At 43.6% G+C, this 18442-nt stretch overlaps 1 protein-coding gene across 3 annotated transcripts in view; it reads left to right on the forward strand.

Moving 5' to 3' along the window:
• Positions 1-18442, forward strand: part of atp7a (ATPase copper transporting alpha) — a 73255-nt gene that overhangs the window by 7473 nt on the left and 47340 nt on the right. For all 3 annotated transcript variants that reach the window (XM_033030788.1, XM_033030790.1, XM_033030789.1), the window contains exons 3-5: positions 11375-11864; positions 14761-15483; positions 17224-17460. In XM_033030788.1, the coding sequence (XP_032886679.1) occupies positions 11375-11864; positions 14761-15483; positions 17224-17460 (1450 nt within the window). The remainder of the gene's footprint in view (positions 1-11374; positions 11865-14760; positions 15484-17223; positions 17461-18442) is intronic.

Here is an 18442-nt window from a genome sequence, read left to right on the forward strand (position 1 = left end):
GTGGCCCTATTCCATCACGGCAGTGAATAATTAATTTGAATTATGTGCTTAAGGCTCTGGAGTGAGACTGGAATTCATGAGTTAAAACAAATGCTGGAGGAACTTGTAGGGTCACGGAGTTGTAACGGAGTTAGTACGTTCTCCCTGTGACCATGTGGGTTTTCTCCGGGTGCTCTGGTTTTCTCCCACACTCCAAAGACGTACAGGTTTGTGGGTTAATTGGCTTTGGTAAAATTTGTAAATTGTCCATCGTGAGTGTGTGTGTATGATAGTGCTAGTGTACGGGATGATCGCAGGTTGGCGTGGATTTGGTGGGCCGAAGGATTTGCTGTTCGCTGTTAGTTTGTTTTTCCATGCTGTGACTGGCTGATTTGTTTTCATTGGTTACCTTTGTTCTTGCAAAGATCACATTGACCTTGGCATTGGTTTACGTGCAATTAATCCCTTTGTGTCTTAATCATTTTGATTTCTGTAAGGCATAGTACTCAGATGTACTGATTAGTATCTTGCTCTGAACTTTGTGATTTAGTCAGATTATATGTTAATATGCTACCTTCGTATTTAGTTTAATTCTAATTTTGAACCTTTTGGAAGGTATTAATGCATCCCCATGTCTTATAAGAGTCAAATATATATCCTTGGGTTTCCAATAAGCATTGGATGCAATTTAAAGAAAAAAAACAACTGAAGTCATAGAGTGTGGAAATTTGTCCCAACTTGCTCAGAGCTAGATAGGGCTCTTAAAGATAGCGGAGTCAGGGGGTATGGGGAGAAGGCAGGAACGGAGTACTGATTGTGGATGATCAGCCATGATCACATTGAATGGCGGTGCTGGCTCGAAGGGCCGATTGGCCTACTCCTGCACCTATTGTCTATTGGCCAACATGCCCCATTCACACTAGTCCCACCTGCCCGCGCTTGGCCCATATCCCTCTAACCCCGTCCTATCCATGTACCTGTCCAAATGCCTCTTACATATTACGATAATGCCTGTCTCAACTACCTTCTCCAGCAGCTTGTTCCATATACCCACCACCCTTTGTGTTTAAAAAAAAAGTTTATTGAAACAGTGGATTCAGTAGGAAAGGCATCTAAGGAACTATAATGAACTGATTCAGTCGAGAGAGATATCAAATGCATTAACCTTTCAACAATGTCATATTTGATGGCGGACAAATTTCGATTTTCTTTAAACACTGATCATGAGATTATTTGAGTATAAATTTAATACATGGCTTTTTGATAAGAACAATTTTAACTTGTACCATGGTCATAAAGTTATCAAATATTACAGTGAGAATTGCCTCTTGAAAGAGCGAGGCATTCTTCCTGAGAGCGTGCACTGAACAGCGCAGTAAGCGTTAAAGATTAACAGAAAACTCAATGAAGCCTGCTGTATTACGAACAAAAGATAAGAACTCCAATTTTAATTTCTCGTGCCATTTGAGTTCCATGCATAGTTCACTTTAAAAGGAAACTGTATATGACAAATATATAAACTTAATAGAGGCCCAGAAATGAATTACTTTTTCGTTTAAATAGAAATCTTATTCTATGTGTAACCTTCCATCAGAACTAGCAAAACAAAAATAATTTAACTGAAAAGATCACTGTTGTAATCATTCCACAGTAAATTTTCATGCATATATGTTCTCGGAGCAGAATTAGGCCATTTGACCCATCAAGTCAACTCCACCATTCAATCATGGCTGATCTACCTTTCCCTCTCAGTCACATTTTCCTGCCGCCTCCCAACAACCCCTGACTTCCATTTTGCAGGCAAGCTTTGTGCTGCTATTAAAACCAGTGGGGAAGTTCTACAGGTTTACTGGAATCATTTTAATACATTCATTGGAGGAGGCGCTGTCCTGAACGGCTGCCTGTCCTGCAGCTGTCGCCTAAGTGGTCAAGAAGGAATACTGTACTGGACTATATGTAAGAAAATAATTTTACTGCGCATTTGCACCCGGCAATAAAAGTGCCATTGAATCAATGTCTTGGCTTGCAGCTCTCGACTTGTGACACGAATGCAGAGACGGCTTTAGGCCTTTTCGCCAACCCTAGAGTTGCTTCGGCACAAAGATGTCCTGGTTTATTTGAATTTGCAAATTAGCATAGATTTTTTTGGTTGGGTTATCTACTTTCCCCTTCGTCGTCTCTATTTGCATCTAAATGAGTCAAGTTGACGCTTCCAGTTGTGGATCATTTTGTTTGCATTGAAGAAACACTAATGTAAGAGGCTGGATGTATATCTTGGGTGGATTTGATCTAATGTTATTATCTGCTTTGTGCTCAATCATATAGGGGAGTGTAGATGTCGCAGTGATCTTCAACTGGGCAAAGTCCTCTGCTTATACAGCACTGGGCAGACAAAGCTGCCTGTCTTTGGGTGGATTGGTTAATCATTTATGTGGGATGTTAAAAAGTGGGATGTCAGTACACTTCCTTTTATGGGCCTGTCCCACTTGGCAATTGCCGGTGACTGTCAGGTTGCCGAAAAACCAGCGACAGCCTATGTCATCCTGACGACAGCACCCACGTCAGGAGAAGTCAAGCTACGCTCATTGGCGTCAAACCCACTGTCGCCGAAAACTGTGCACCTGTAGAAGTCCGAGAGGGTCCTCTTTGACATGCTGACTCTCCATAGTATTCATTATTGAAAATAGATGAAACTTTCTTTCTATTGAGTTATGTTTCTTTTAATTGTGTCATTACTTGCAATTTTAATATTGCAGTTCCATGGCAGTGCCAATGGGCATTGCTGTCCTGATATCTACAGTGCATTCAGAAAATATTCAGACCCCTTCATTTTTTGCACATTTTGCTACGTTACAGCCTTATTCTAAAATGGATTAAATTCATTTTTTTAATCATCAATCTATACACTATACCACATAATAAAAAAGCGAAAACAGGTGTTTAGAAAAATTTGCAAAGTAATTAAAAATAAATAACTGAAATATCACATTTACATAAGTATTCAGACCCTTTACTCAGTACTTTGTTGAGGCACCTTTGGCAGCGATAACAGCCTGAAGTCTTCTTGGGTATGACGCTACAAGCTTGGCACACCTGCATTTGGGTAATTTCTCTCTGCAGATCCTCTCAAGCTCTGTCGGGTTGGATGGGGAGTGTCGATGCACAGCTATTTTCAGGTCCCTCCAGAGATGTTCGATCGGGTTCAAGTCTGTGCTCTGGCTGGGCCACCCAAGGACATTCACAGACTTGTCACGAAGCCACTCCTACGTTGTCTTGGCTGTGTGCTTAGGGTCGTTGACCTGTTGGAAGGTGAACCTCCGCCCCAGTCTGAGGTCCAGAACGCTCTGGAGCAGTTTTCATCAAGGATCTCTCTGTACTTTGCTCCGTTCATCTTTCCCTCGATCCCGACTAGTCTTCCAGTTCCTGCCGCTGAAAAACATCCCCACAGCATGATGCTGCCACCACCATGCTTCACTGTAGGTATGGTATTGGCCAGGTGATGAGCGGTGCCTGGTTTCCTCCAGACGTGACGCTTGGCATTAAGGCCAAAGAGTTCCATCTTTGTTTCATCAGACCAGAGAATCTTGTTCCAAGCGGGCTGTCATGTGCCTTTTACTGAGGAGTGGCTTCCGTCTGGTCACTCTACCATAAAGGCCTGATTGGTGGAGTGCTGTAGATATAGTTGTCCTTCTGGAAGGTTCTCGCATCTCCACAAAGGAACTCTGCAGCTCTGTCAGAGCGACCATCGGGTTCTTGATCACCTCCCTGACCAAGGCCCTTCTCCCCGATTGCTCAGTTTGGCCGGGCGGCCAGCTCTATGAAGAGACCTGGTAGTTCCAAAGTTCTTCCATTTAAGAATGACGGAGGCCACTATGCTCTTCGGGACCTGCAATGCTGCAGAAACTGTTTTATACCCTTCCCCAGATCCGTGTCTCGACACAACCCTGTCACCGAGGTCTACGGACAATTCCTTCATCTTCATGGCTTGGTTTTTGCGCTGACATGCACTGTCAACTGTGGGACCTTGTATAGACAGGTGTGTGCCTTTCCAAATCGTGTCCTATCAATTTAATTTACCACTGGTGGACTCCAATCAAGTTGTAGAAACAACTCAAGGATAATCAACGGAAATAGGATGAACCTATGCTCAATTCTGAGTGTCATAGCAAAGGGTCTGAATACTTATGTAAATGTGATATTTCAGTTATTTATTTTTAATTTATTTAAAAAAAAATTCTAAACACTTGGTTTTGCTTCTTCATTCTGGGATATTGTGTGTAGACTGATGATAAAAAAATTTTTAGATTCATTTTAAAATAAAGCTGTAACGTAACAAAATGTGGAAAAAGTGAGGGGGTCTGAATACTTTCTGAATGTTTAATCTAGTTTTTAATTACAAAGATTGGATAGACACATTGTTCATAGATGAGCGGCACGGTGGCGCAGCAGTAGTTGCTGCCTTACAGCACTTGCTGGGTTCCATTCCGACTAAGGGTGCTGTCTGTACGGAGTTTGTATGTTCTCCACGTCACCGCGTGGGTTTTCTCAGAGATCTTTGGATTCCTCCTACTCTCCAAAGACGTACAGGTTTGTAGCTTAATTGGCTCGGTAAAAGTGTAAACTGTCCCTGGTGCATGTAGGATAGTGCGGAGATTAATGTGCGGAGATCGCTGGTCAGTGCCGACTCGGTGGGCCGAAGGGCCTGTTTCCGCGCTGTATCTTTAAAACACTTTTTTTTTAAATGGGGGTAATTGGAAGATGAGCTTTTCCAAGTGCTCGGTGACTTCTCCAAAGTGACTGGTCAGAATTCCGTAGTTATTCACTTCTTGCCGGTTATTTTGAGCGAATACCTGGAAGGGACTTTGAACTGAAATATTGACTGAAATGTTGAATGTTGACTGAAATGAGTGCAGCACGGTGGCGCAGTGGTAAAGCTGCTGCTTCACAGCACCAGAGACCCAAGTTCAATCCTGACTACGGGTGCTGTCTCTACAGAGATTGTACATTCCTGCTGTGACCATGTGCGTTTTCTCCGGGTGCTCCGGTTTCCTCCCACATTCAAAATGCCTGCAATTTGTTGGTTAATTGGCTTCAGTAAATTGTCCCTAGTTTGTAGAATAGAACTAGTATACGGGGTGATTGCTGGTCGACGTGGACTCAGTGGACTGAAGGGCCTGTTTCCATTGCTTTATCTCTAAAACTAAAACTAAAATCTAGACTGTTTTAATCCCCACAGATGCTGTTTGATCTAATTACTTCCAGCTTATATATTTTTATCTTTCGGTATCCGTGGTTTAGTTTAGACATGCAGCACGGAAACAGGCCCTTCGGCCCACCGGGTCCGCGCCGACCAGCGATCCCCGCACTATCCTTCACACACCAGGGACAATTTTTACATTTACACCAAGCCAATTAACCTGCAAACCTGTACGTCTTTGGAGTGTGGGAGGAAACCGAAGATCTCGGAGACAACACACGCAGGTCACGGGAAGAACGTACAAACTCCGTACAGACAGCACCCGTAGTCAGGATCGAACCCGGGTCTCCGGCGCTGCATTCGCTATAAGGCAGCATCTCTTCCGCTGCGCCACCGTGACCGCCTGTTTCATCTAATGGAATGGAGGAGGTCATTTTGGCATATCAAGTCTGTCATTTTATCTCAGCAAACTTACTCCTCACATTTTTCTCTGTAACCTTTTCTCCCGACAGTTCCCCAACACCCAGCCCCTGATATAATGTGGTTTATATTATTTTCCATTGTTTCTCTTCGACCATCCAGGAACAGTGTAATTTTTCTTGCACTCTCCAAAAATCGGTAGGTTCATGGAGACTGAAGGGCAGCCTTTTCCACACAAAGGGTGAAGGGCACATGGAACGTGCTGCCAGATGAGGTAGTCGAGGCACAACTTTGATCACAACATTTTAAATACATTTGGACAGGCACATAGATAGGAGAGGTTTAGACAGAATGGATTTATAATGGACTGTAGAAAAGATAGACATGCTAGAGTAACTCAGTGGGTCAGGCAGCATCTCTGGAGGAAGGATAGGTGATGTTTGGGGACCCCTCTTCAGACGGATGGAATTGCTCATGACACCTTGGTCGGCATGGGAAGGTTGGGCCGAAAGGCCTGCCTTATGATTGTAGGACTCTAATGGAGCACTGGAATAACTTTCCACAAGCAAGGATTATATCTCTGAATAGTTTCCAGAACCTCTGAATGACTATAAATTAACGTTTTCAAGCTTGTATACGTGTTGGCCTCGAGACAATATTGGCCTTTTAAACGCACACTGATTAATCTTTAATCTCTGCCAAATTTAATTTTATTCTCGTGAGTCATCGGTTTATCATGGTTGCACCACAGACCAAGCTCTGATTTAGGTCTGGTTAAATAGATTTGTAACCTATGTAACTGGACAAATTAAATAAAGGCCTGCCTTTTTAAGCTTGAGGAAAAACTCCTGAAATTGTATTGTGAGTATAATGCTCTGGTTAATGACATTATTCCCTGAAATTATATTTGCAGCAAGTCTTATAATCAATTTCCACTTCAATTATCTGATTTTATTAGCATGAAGATTTTGAAAGCAAAATCTAATTTGGCAGACTTTGCGTTCATGTTTTGGGCAGGAAAACATAAAATGGGCCTGAGGAAATATGATGCCGGGAGCATTTCCGCATCATCGATGTTTTGTCAAAGTTTTAAATTGTCTGAAATGGGGTTGAAATTCAATAACGCCTTCGAGATGCACATCTTGCATCATAATTTCCCAATGCTCGTCATCCTTTCAATACAATTCTGGTATCTCTTGCAACATATCTTTGTAATCCTCTTCTACCCTTCATCAGATTTCATTAAATAGGCAGGATGTTTTTATTTATTTTTAACCTGTTTTACTTATGAAGAGCAGGTGATTCACCATAATCATTTCCATGTTATTCTGGTATCGCGAGCCACATATCTATATAACCCTCTTCTACCCTTCATAAAATAGCCTTTCTGGTTTTTTAAAAACCCATTTTACTTATGAAGAACGGGTGATCGACGGTCGGCATGGAATCGATGGGCTGAAGGGCTGTTTTCACGCTGTATCTCTAAACGAAACTAAACTGCGAATCACTCCTGCTGGGCTTAATGTGTTATTTTCCTCCATCTGCCTCATCCGTGCGGATATATTTAAGCCTGGGCTTTCATCGCACTATTTGACCGCGCGTGATGTCAGAGATGAGTGTGAGGCCGTTCTCATACGATACGATAGAACTTTATTTATCCCAGGAGGGAAATTGATCTGCCTACAGTCATTAAACACAAGATACATGAAACATGAAATTAAAGTGATGTGTGGAAAGGATTGGGGATGTGCAAAGATTTGGGGCGGTGGGTGGAAGTCAGTCTACCCCATGACAGAAGGGGGAGTTGTACAGTTTGATAGCCACAGGGAAGGAAGAAGGATCTCCTGTGGCGTTCTGTGCTGCATCTTGGTGGGAACCAGTCTGATGCTGAAGGTGCTCCCCAGGTTGTCATGAAGGGGGTGAGCTGTATTATCCAAGATGCTCCGCAGTTTGAGGAGCATCCTCCCCTCCAGGACCACCTCCCATGGTGGTCCATGCATTCCCAAGGATATTCTATCGTTGTCCATGCAATTTTCATTCTGTGTTCAAAATCAAAAGTTTTATTTTGCTTCGCCTGATATTCCGACTCTCTGCAATGGGTGAATTCACGATTATGCAAAGCATTAACTTCTCCCATAACTCTACCACTGTGCCATTGTTCCGCCTCGGGGGAGATCCTTTGGGGAACCGTGGATTGTTTGGCCCTGGGCTCAGTGATAAATATCTGCATATTTGCGTAGAAAGTGCTCGTTAGTGCGTCCATCTCGTGAGAACGGCATCAGTTGCCAAAACTAGAGATTAACAACTGGATTAGGTTGATTGTATTTTAATGCAGTGTGTATTATATTTGTGTCAAACCGGCCTTTGAAACAAACATTGAAAATAAGTGCTGGAGGAGGCCATTTTGCCCTTTGAGGTTTGCTGAGGCAGAAATGATTTAACATTTACTGGCTATAGCTCAAAGATTTGCAGGTTGGTTGTTGTTTTTGAAAACTGCAGTTCAAAGAAATTCAAATTCTTGCATAACCTAGTGTTAGATGCAAGATGCTGGAGTAACTCAGCGGGACAGGCAGCATCTCTGGAGAGAAGAAATGGGTGACGTTTCAGGTCGAGTTTCAACCTGAAACGTCACCCTTTCCTTCTCTCCAGAGATGCTGCCAATCGTACTGAGTTACTCCAGCATTTTGTGTCTATCTTCAGTTTGAAACGGCATGAGGGGGGGACCTCAATGAAACATACAGAATAGTGAAAGACTTGGATGTGGAGAAGATGTTTCTACCAGTGGGAGAGTCTAGGACTAGAGGTCATAGCCTCAGAATAAAACAACGTTCTTTTAGGAAGGAGATGAAAATGTCTTTAGTCAGAAGGCTGTGGTGGCTAAGGCAGTGGATATTTTAAGGCAGTGATAGATAGTTCCTTGATTAGTACAGGTGTCAGAGGAAGGCAGGAGAATAGGGTTAGAAGGGAGAGATGGATCAGCCATGTTGAATGGCGGAGTAGACTTGATGGGCCGAATAGCCTCATTCTACTCCTATCACATGACCTCATTTATGATCTGCATTTTCGTCCTACACATAAGCTAGTGGTGTTGCACTTTTAACATTCTTTTTCAATAACACTTCCTGGAAATATTCTGTTGTGTAACAAAATATCCTCTTTGCATTTCTGAAAACAACATATTCTTCAAGGTTTGCCAGATTGTTTTATTGTTTGTATGTTTTTCTACTTTTGTGTGTGTGTGTGTCTGTGTGTAGCAGGGCTGAAGAGAGCAGAACGAAAGACTGGGACATTTGAGTTTACATTTGTTAAAGCTTAGAACAATGAGAGGGGGGCCTCATCCCTATATAACTAAAAGTCTTTGTCTTGTTTGTGCCCACGATGTGTCAATCTGGTTTTCCTATCTTCTTCCAAACACTAGGCCACAGCCTTGCCATTTTCACACATCCTATTCCCATTTTTCCCATCGTGGCGTTAAACATCTTCCCACCGCATTCCCACCTATATTTCCGGTTATTAATTCTTTCAATTTTGAAAACAGCCCCAAAAACTCATCCATTTCGGAAACAAATCCGAGTGACGTCACAAATCACTCGCAAGGCAGGACGGGATACTCCGCGAGGGAGGGGCAATCCATTGCTCGCGGTGAATGAGGAGTGGCGTCGGCTGCTGACGGCCGCCCTGGTGGGGAGGGTGGTGCCATGGGCTGATCCCGAGGACTGGGCCGAGGCTGGAGCCATGACCCTTCTTCAGACTGATGTGAGAGTGGGGGGGGGGGGGGGTGAGGGAAGAAGAAAGGAAGAGGTGGAGACAGTGGGCTGTTGGAGAGCTGGGAAGGGGAGGGGAAAGAAGGAGAAAGCAGGGACTACCTGAAATTAGAGATCAATTACCCAAGCGAAATATGAGGTGCTGCACCTCCAATTTACGGTGGGCCTCACTCTGGCCATGCAGGACCCAAGCAGTCTTTCCAGGTGCGGCAGAGGTTCACCTGCACCTCCTCCAACCTCATCTATTGCATCCGCTGCTCTAGGTGTCAGCTGCTCTACATCGGTGAGACCAACACCTCCGCTCGGTTCGCAATAACCAACCTGATCTCCTGGTGGCTCAGCACTTCAACTCCCCCTCCCTTTCCAAATCCGACCTTTCTGTCCTGGGCCTCCTCCATGGCCAGAGTGAGGCCCACAGTAAAGTGGAGGAGCAGCACCTCATATTTCGCTTGGGTAATTGACTTCTCTAATTTCAGGTAGTCCCTGCTTTCTCCTTCTTTCCCCTCACCTTCCCAGCTCTCCCACAGCCCACTGTCTCCACCTCTTCCTTTCTTCTTCCCGCCCCCCCCCCCCTCACCCTCACATCAGTCTGAAGAAGGGTCTCGACCTTAAACGTTGCCTGTTTCCTTCGCTCCATAGATGTTGCCTCACCCGCTGAGTTTCTCCAGCATTTTTGTTTACACACAAATATGCCCAATCAGTTTTGCATGTGAACTTTTAGGACTGAAAAGCTGATTTTGCATTTCCCTCATTACCCTGTTAGAATGTATTTATGCAATGCAAATTAAGACATTTATATTCTTGGCTTCCAATGACAATATGATAATTTCATTTGGGTGATGTAACTTATTAGCAAGAAAAATTGATGCAACCCTTTTATATTAAGTTTGTAGTAACTTGGCAAAAAAAGGAATTTGGATCTCCTGTTCTTGTTGTCAAGTTCATCGGGAATTCTGCAATGTTTGTTCATTTGGGTCTTGTTGATCTGGAACATGATAAGTGCAGCAACAAAACTGAATTATTTAATATTGATCAAAACACAAAGTGCAAGAGGAACTCCGCCATTCAATCAGCTGATTTATCTCTCCCTCCTAACCCCATTCTCCTGCCTTCTCCCCATAACCCCTGACAACCGTACTAATCAATAATCTATCAATCTCTGCTTTAAAAATACCCATTGAAGGCCTCCACATCCTTCAGTGGCAAAGAATTCCACAGATTCACCACCCTCTGACTAAAGAAATTCCTCCTCATCTCCTTCCTAAAGAAACGTCCTTTAATTCTGAGGCTATGACCTCTAGTCCTAGACTCTCCCACTAGTGGAAACATCCTCTTCACATCCACTCGATCCAAACCATTTCTCAATTCAGTATGTTTCAATGAGGTCCACACTCACTCTTCTAAACTCCAACGAGTACAGGCCCAGTACCGTCGTACACTCATCATAGGTTAACCCACTCATTCCTGGGATCATTCTTGTAAACCTCCTCTGGACCTTCTCCAGGGCCAGTACATCCTTCCTCAGATATGGTGCCCAAAATTGCTCACAGCACTCGTTCACTTCAGTAATAAATATTTTGCATGCTATCAGATGATCACATTTTTCATGGTTGGAATGCTAAATGGTTTAACAAAACATGGGCACAAATGATCAGCTGGAGTGTATTTTGACCAGGCTCATGGCCTGAACTTGATTCATGTCGTTGTGCATCTGTACTCACCTGATCTGGATATTCAGGACCAACTAAGATGACCCTTCTTGCATTGTCATAGTGAGGCCCAGTGCAAATTGGAGGAACAGCACCTCATATTTTGACTGGGCAGCTTACACCCCAGCGGTATGAACATTGACTTCTCTAACTTCAAGTAACCGTTGCCTTCCTTATCTCTCCATCCCTTCCCTCTACCCAGTTCTCCTACTAGTCTGCCTGTCCTCGTTTATATTTTATCAGTGTTTGCTTTTATGTTACCTTCTCCAATGATCTATTTCAATTTTCATTGTCTGTTTGTACAGGTATCACTTGAAAACCATAATGCTGCTATTGTGTACAACCCAGAGATCCAAAGCCCGGAGACCCTGCAGGAAGCAATCGATGATATGGGATTCGAAGCTGCTCTGACCGACGCAGGCCCAGTGCCTGTCCCACCAGAATCTGCCCACCACACGCATTCCATTCTCGCTCCCCAGCCTTGCCCGCAGATCGGAAACCAAGCACCCACCGTGCAACATGCGGAGAGGAAAAAGCCACCAGATCCGGTCAATGGTGCATTGCCTTCCACCTCCACTGCACCAAGTCTCAGTGATAATATTGTGGGCGTGGCTGGCGACGGTTTTCTCGTTGATAGGAAGCTGCCGGCGGCTGAGGACATCAAGTTGGATCAAGGCGGCGGCGGTGGCAGTGAGATGGTGGTGAAGATGCGGGTTGAAGGAATGACCTGTCACTCCTGCAGCAGCACCATTGAAGGCAAGGTCGGCAAACTGCAGGGGGTTCAGCGTATCAAAGGTGATCTTTTTTCTTCTCTTGCGCTCTTTTGCACTGTATACCGTTCCTGAAGCGACAGTTTAGTTTTATTGTCACGTGCACTGAGGTACAGTGAAAAGCAGCTGGAAGCAGTGGCCCCTCGGAATGGTCCAACGTGCTTTACAGGTAATACAGCGTATTCACAATTATAAAGTGGTCGTCAATGTTAGCACTGAACGATTCCTCAAACTGAGCCAGACAATCGCTTTTGCGTGTTTATATATTTATATTTGCACATGAGAGTATCGTCACACGCAGGGGAGAAATCAATACTGTTGTTGACAATAGTGCTCATGGGCATCGGTTATATCCAGCTGCGAGCAAACTTGACATTAGTATTAGCTGAAAGTTCGCTCCTCTAACAAAACCTCCCAGCAGCCGTCAATACTGCATTAGAGAGTCGGTAGAAACAAGGAACTGCTAGGTATTAACCATGTGTTGATACACAAAAGGACACAAAGTGGACAAAGGACATTTATTGTCACGTACACCAATTGGTGTTGTGACATTTGAGTTGCAGCACACCAATAAGAATAAAACACAACAATAAAGAATTTAACACCAAACATAAAAACATCCTCCCACAATGGTTCACTGTGAGGGAAGGCACAAAGTCCAGTCTTCCTCTTGTTCACCCATGGTCGGGCCTATTGAGGCCTCCGTATTTGCCGCTACGGCGGCCCGATGTTTCAGGCCCTCTAGCCAGATGATGGAACTCCGGCGTCGGGTGAACACTCTCAGCAGCTTGGAGTGTCTGGAATGGCCGCTTCCTACCAGAGACCGTGGCTCCCGAAGTCCACAGGCCGCGTTGGTCGGAGCTCCAACACTGACGATCTCGGCGAAAGATGCCAGGCTCCTAGCACTGGAGTAACTCAGCAGGTCAGGCAGCATCTCTGGAGAACATGGATAGGTGACATTTCGGGTCGAGACCCTTCTTCAGATTGAAGACAAGTTTGAAGGCGGGTCCTGACCCTTGTTCATAGATGCTGCCTGACCTGCTGAGTTACTTCAGCGTTTTATGCCCTGCATTCTATACTGTGCTTGGTTTTATGCTGCAGGATGTGTACCCACAGTTTGCTTGATTGTGAGTGTGAGATTCACTCAGCTATACTTGCATTCCTAAGCACAAATGATTATTTTCCAGAAGGTGACATCTTTAGGAAATTATAACAATGAGCAATACTAAATGGTTGCATCAAAATAAGTTGGACCAAATCAATCGTGAGCTTGTTGCATTATATAAATATGCAAGATTTGGAATTTATTAAAGTACTTGTATTTCAACAAGAAAGGTCAACAAATTATATTTTAAAAGCTAGAAAATCAGAAGCTCGCCCTGCAGGGTTACTATGGGGAAAGTGAAGTGATTGAACCAAGACAGTGGCACCACAGAGGAACATCCAACAAAGGAGATACAGTATATCTTGAGCAACGATAGACACAAGGTGCTGGAGTAAATCAGCGGGTCAGGCAGCATCTCTGGAGAAAATGGATAGGTGCATTTCGGGTCTGGGCCCTCCTTCAGACTGAATGTCGGGGGAAGGGGAAGGTGTCGGGGGGAGAACTAGAAGCCAGATAAGGACATTTTTAATAAATATCCATGTTCTGTAGCAATGCTGCCTGATCCGCTGAGTTGCACCAGCATTTTGTGTCTATCTTTGGTATAAACTAGCATCTGCAGTTTTTTTATTACATTGTATCTTGAGCAAGATGCATATATGTTTGTTTTTTAGTTCGTTAAAACAATGGATGGGCTCCATTTATTTTTAACTGATAATTTGGGCAAAGTTCACTAGGAATCTTGTATATGTTTTAAATAATAGTATGGCATGGTGGCGCAACGTTAGAGCTGCTGCCTTAAGGGCCTGTCCCACTTTCACCACCTAATTCACAACCTTTTTTCCTCGTGGACATTTTTCATCAGGCTAGAAAAAACGCCCCGACCTACTTGATGCCACGAGTACCTACGACTAGTATCACGACCTACCTACGACCTTGTGACGACCATGCTGCGAGTATGAGTCAAGGGCAAACTCGGCAGAGGTCGTGAATAGCCATCAGGCTATTAAACATGGCTCGGACAAAACTCTGATTATTAATAGCCCATTATCTGTTATTTGCACTTTATCAGTTTATTTATTCATGTGTGTATATATTTATATTATGGTATATGGACACACTGATCTGTTTTGTAGTAAATGCCTACTATGTTCTGTGTGCTGAAGCAAAGCAAGAATTTCATTGTCCTATACAGGGACACATGACAATAAACTCTCTTGGACTTGAATTAGGTCGTGAAAGTGGGACAGGCCCTTTACAGCGCCAGAGACCTGGGTTTGATCCTGACTACGGGTGCTGTCTGTATGGAGATTGGAGGTTTTTTGCAGGTGCTCTAGTTTCCTCCCCCACTCCAAAGACGTACAGGTTTGTAGGTTAATTGACTTCGGTAAAAATGATACAATGTCCCTAGTGTGTAGGATAATAATAATAATAATAAATTTTATTTAATGGGCGCCTTTCAGACATCTCAAGGACACCTTACATAGTAATCGGAATAAAAACATATAATCGGAATAGAACAGGTAAAAAAGACATCACAGAGACACAAATTAAAAACAGAATTCAATCCAAAAACAGAAAATCGAAAACACAGTGTGAAGAGAGAGCGGCGGCAGCCAAAGCGCGCCAGCGTTCACTCTCTCTTCACGGCAGCCAGGATAGTGCTAGTGTACGGGGGCGGTCGCTGGTCGGCGTGGATTCGGTGGACCGATGGGCCTGTTTCTGCACTGCATCTCTGAACTAAACAATAAAATAATTGCATTAGGCTATCTTAATCATTTTCATTACTTATATTTAAAATGTTTCTTTTTAAATGTAGTTTCCTTGAATAGCCAGGAGGCGACAATTGTGTACGAACCCCACCTCATCACACCAGAGGACCTCAGGAGTCAGATCGAAGGTGCCGGCTTCTTTGCTACAATCAAGGCCAAGGCCAAACCCATGAAGCTGGCTGTTGACATTGAACGTCTAATAAATGCGACTCAGGCATCAAAAGCTGCTCCGCAGGAAGTGACTAACAATCGAACAAATCTAATCCTCCGAATAGATGGCATGCACTGCAACTCCTGTGTCACTAACATTGAAAGTAACTTATCGGAACTTCCCGCTGTTCATAAAGTCAAAGTTTCTTTGGAAAATAAGAACGCAACCATCCAATACAACCCAACCATGATAACTCCAAATGCCTTACGGCAAGCTGTCGAGGCTTTGCCTCCGGGAAATTTCAAAGCTTTGATCCCTGATGATGGTCTGCCTGCTCCTGGTGTTATACAGCATCCTTTAATATCTTCACTTCTCGAGCCACCCCTCGAATCGAGAAATAATCCGCTCAGCAGCGTGGCGATGATCAATATTAAGGGGATGACGTGCAATTCCTGCGTGAAGACTATAGAGGAGAACCTTTCCAATAGAAGTGGAGTGATGTCGGTTCATGTTTCTCTGGCACAGCAGAATGGGATGGTGGAATATGACCCTCTGTGCACCAATGCTGAGGAGCTGAGAGACATGATAGATGATATGGGTTTTGACGCCATTCTTCCTGGTAATTCTTTTTAATACGAAACAAATACGTTTCTGTTTAATTATGTAGATATTGCTTTCAAAAGCTTGTGCATCATGTTCTCGTCTTCCCCTTTGGAGCCTCGTGATGTCTGGATATCTTAATGGAGAACTTAAGGGCGGCATGGTATGGTAGAGTTGTTACCTTACGGTGCCAGAGACTTGGGTTCGATTCCGATTACGGGTGCTATGTGTACGGAGTTTGTACGTTCTCCCCGTGAGCTGCGTGGGTTTTCTCCAGGACCTCCGGTTTCCCACACTCCAAAAGGCGTACAGGTTTTTCAGCAGATTGGCTTCGGTAAATTGTAAATTGTCCCCAGTGTGTGTAGGATTGTGTAAGTTTAAGTGATGCGAGTTAAAACAAAAATTAGCTCGTAAAATGCAAGCACTGCAGGCTGTGAAAGTTAAACCAGACAGGCTTTTGAAGTTTCGGAACCTGGCCAGATTGCAAATCAACACTTAAGTTAACCTTGCATTAGGGAAAGGGGAAAATCAATAGGTGTTCTCGTTTCTGAATCGCAAGAGTCAGCTCTTGCTGGAATTGGATGCATGAATGCAAAGAAAGGATCACACTTAAATGAAGTATAAAATCACGTGAGGAATAGATCGGGTAAATGCACAGAATCTCTTTCCCAGAGTAGGTGAATCGAGGACCAGAGGACATAGGTTTAAGGAGATGGGGAAAATATTTAACAGGAATCTGAGGGGTAACTTTTTCACATAAAGGGTGGTGGGTGTATGGAACAAGCTGCCAGAGGAGGTAGTTGAGGCAGAGACTATCCCAACATCTAAGGAACAGTTAGACAGGTACATGGATAGGACAGGTTTGGAGGGATGTGAACCAAATGCGGGCAGGTGGGTCTAGTGTAGCCGGGACATGTTGGCCGGTGTGGGCAAGTTAGGCCGAAGGGCCTGTTTCCACACTGTATAACTCTATGAATTGGTTGTATGGTCGTCAATGCTAAGGCTCAAATATTAAGTGGCACCACAAGATGGTGGGAGCTGTACCACAGTGCAGGTCGTTTTCAAAAAGAGTGAACAATTCTTCTGTTACCAGAGTTTTTAAAAAAACCATGTAAACAAATGGCTGCCACCATTTTGTAAGTCGTCTGTTACAATTCTAGACAAATTAGTTTTGGGGAATCAAGTTGTAAAGCCAATCAAATGCGTGGGTGATTGCTATAATTGTGGATGTTTTTTAGTTTAGTTTATTGTCACGTGTACCCACCTCACCAGTGCCCAATAAAGCCTCAGCCTTATTTAAGAATAAAGGGTAGGCCATTTAGGACTGAGTTGAGGAAATACTTTTTCACCCAGGGAGTTGTGAATCTGTGGAATTCTCTGCCACAGAAGGCAGTAGAGGCCAATTCACTAGATGTTTTCAAGAGTGAGTTAGATGTAGCTCATAGGGCTAACGGAATCAAGAGATGTGGGAAGAAAGCAGGAATGGGGTACTGATTTTGGATGATCAGACATAATCATATTGAATGATGGTGCTGGCTCGAAGGGCTGAATGGCCTACTCCGCATCTATTTTCTATGTTTCTGCATTGCATCACTGATTGTGTGTGTGCGTGTGTGTGTGTACATATATATAAGACCTATATATACATTTGTATTATATATATATATTACAAATATATATATATATATAGGTCTTAATGTATTTTATTTTAATGTACTTTTCCATAATTAATAATGGAATGCAAATCATTTGATTGCAGCAAGCTTGGAACCTTCAGTGATTTTGGACGGTTTGCCCAAAGTGTCCGTAAAAGACAAAAAAATAAGAAATGGGACATGTGAAACCAAAGTTAAAGGAGAGATGCCGTCACGGGATTCGAGCATCACTTCCCAAAATGCAGAGACTCCGACTCCAGAAAAATGTTTCATTCAGGTTACTGGCATGACCTGTGCATCCTGTGTAGCGAACATCGAGAGGAACTTGAAACAGGAAGATGGTAAGCAAATAGAGTCACAGAGAGAAATTTGTTCTTTAAAACCAAGGCTTGTTTTGCCTTTATTTTCCTTGCTACTTATCTGAAATCTTTGCAAGTTCTTCTGTTTATTTGTCGATCTCATTTAGTTTCGAGTTTGGAGTTGCAGGAAACAGGCCCTCAGAGTCCACGCCGACCAACGATGATCGCACGTTCACACTAGTTTTATGTTATCCCACTTTCTCATCTACACACTAAGGGCAATTTACAGAGGCCAATTAGCCTACGAATCTGTAAGGAGAAAACCGTAGCACCCGGAGGAAACCCACGTGGTCACAGGGAGAATGTACAAACTCTGCACAGACACAGATAGTCATGATCGAACCCGGGTCACTGGCGCTGTGAGGCAGCAACTCTACCAGCTACACCACTTGATGAACTGAGCTATGATCTATATCACTACCCTTTATATGGATATAATCTTGCTTGGAATCCAAAACCATGAAGTAACGGAGATGCAACGTAAGATTTGTCTAGCTGGATCTATTAACACAGTAACATATAGAATAAATTATCACGGAAAACCATGTCACAGAGGCAGAGTAAATGGCCTGGAATCTAGCGTAAAAATACTAGAGGAGTATTAGTGTCTCTATCCTTAAAGCTTAAATAGCGTAACAGCTTCTAATGATCAAGCATACATGATTCAATGTGGGAATAATGAAGTTGTCTGAGCTTCCTGTTTATCCAAATGTTTTACGTTAAGGATATTTTCCGGAAGACATGACATTTTATACTGCATAGTCTATGCATATTGATGCTCCCGGATGCTAACCATTTTCCTTTGCTAACCCCTTCCCATTCCCATGCTAACTTTTCTTTCCTGGGCCTCCTCCATTGTCTACCTTCTACAGTGTATCTGTTGAAGTTTGTCAGACACACCAAATCGCTCGAAATCTCTGAGAAAGATGCGACGCTGGTGCGCCACCTTCTATTTGCTGGGTCA

This window comes from Amblyraja radiata, chromosome 12 (assembly GCF_010909765.2).
Source record: "Amblyraja radiata isolate CabotCenter1 chromosome 12, sAmbRad1.1.pri, whole genome shotgun sequence".
In the NCBI taxonomy this organism is placed as follows: domain Eukaryota; kingdom Metazoa; phylum Chordata; class Chondrichthyes; order Rajiformes; family Rajidae; genus Amblyraja; species Amblyraja radiata.